This window comes from Egretta garzetta, unplaced genomic scaffold (assembly GCF_000687185.1).
Source record: "Egretta garzetta isolate BGI_Z169 unplaced genomic scaffold, ASM68718v1 scaffold21, whole genome shotgun sequence".
NCBI lineage: Eukaryota > Metazoa > Chordata > Aves > Pelecaniformes > Ardeidae > Egretta > Egretta garzetta.
The window spans coordinates 1,816,153-1,817,425 of record NW_009258668.1 but is presented as its reverse complement, the minus strand read 5'-3'; the positions used below and the strand labels follow the sequence as shown (position 1 = coordinate 1,817,425).

Genomic DNA, 1,273 nt, shown 5'->3' with positions numbered 1-1,273 from the left:
CCGTTCCAGCCATGCTGCTGGCTGCCATGGGAGGACCACGTGTGGGTGCTGGCACCCCCCCGGGGCTGCCTCCACCCTCGCCACTCAGCGCCGGCTCTCCCCCCTGGCAGGCCTGGGACATCACCAAGCGGACCTTCGCCTATACCAACCATACGGTGCTCCCTGAAGCCCTGGAGCGCTGGCCGGTGGACCTGGTGGAGAAGCTGCTCCCCAGACACCTGCAGATCATCTACGAGATCAACCAGAGGCACCTGGATGTAAGTGCCGTGGGGCGGCGCAGGAGCCCTCTCTGGAGAGGGTGAGAGGGATGGCACGCGTCGTGCTGTTGGGATCGGGGGGGGTGCACGAACCCATGACGTTGGGTGTGTGGCCGGGTGGTGCTGGCTGCTATTTTAGGAGGTTGGTGCGTAGGAAAGCCCTTTCCCACCACTGTATTGCCATCCTGCAGTCAGTGGCTGGTTTAAAGGCTTCACCCGTTGCTCCAGGGTCTTACCTGTTGGCATTTCTTTCCTCCCTAAATGCTAAATTCATCCTGGATGAGGTTGGGGGCACAAAGGAGAGGGTGGTTTGGCCTCCTGGCCTGGCAGCACAAGGCTTTGGCCAAAGTGGCCCTGCTGGTGAAGCACGTGCCCTCAAGCCCCTCTCCATGGGGGTTTGGGGGAATCCTTCCGCCCAGAGATGTCCGTGCTGGGGATACGGGGGGCTGTAGGGGGTTTGCACCGTCACCCTGTGCAAAGCCACCGCTCTGGCTGGTGTCAAATGCATTGGAGACGTTGCTGTGGCCCCCTCCTCGGGAACGACCGGCTGGGACAGCCCTCCTGACGCCAGCACCGCTCACCACCTCTCCGGCCTCCACCGGCAGCACATCGCATCCCTCTTCCCTAACGACGTGGACCGGCTGCGGAGGATGTCCCTGATAGAGGAGGGAGGCACCAAGAGGATCAACATGGCCCATCTCTGCATCGTCGGCTCCCACGCTGTCAACGGCGTGGCGAAGATCCACTCCGAAATAGTCAAGACTGAAGTGTAAGCCTGGGGAGGGAGGCGGTGAGGGGATCGCCCTCAGCTTGGAAGCTGGTGGGTGGCAGGTGGCACCGGGTGGGCGAGCCTGAAGCTGTCCCCTCCTCATCCTCGCAGCTTCAAGGACTTTGCAGTGCTGGAGCCGGAGAAGTTTCAGAACAAGACCAACGGCATCACCCCACGGCGCTGGCTCCTGCTCTGCAACCCGGGGCTGGCAGAGCTCATCGCAGAGGTAACGGCGCGGCGGGGAGCG

At 62.9% G+C, this 1,273-nt stretch overlaps 1 protein-coding gene across 1 annotated transcript in view; it reads left to right on the top strand.

The window, feature by feature from the left end:
* Window positions 1-1,273, top strand: part of PYGL (glycogen phosphorylase L) — a gene marked incomplete at its 5' end in the record, with an annotated part of 13,718 nt that overhangs the window by 9,366 nt on the left and 3,079 nt on the right. Inside the window, 3 exon segments of the mRNA XM_035888435.1 lie at window positions 111-257; window positions 863-1,026; window positions 1,138-1,271. Of these exon segments, the coding sequence (XP_035744328.1) occupies window positions 111-257; window positions 863-1,026; window positions 1,138-1,271 (445 nt within the window).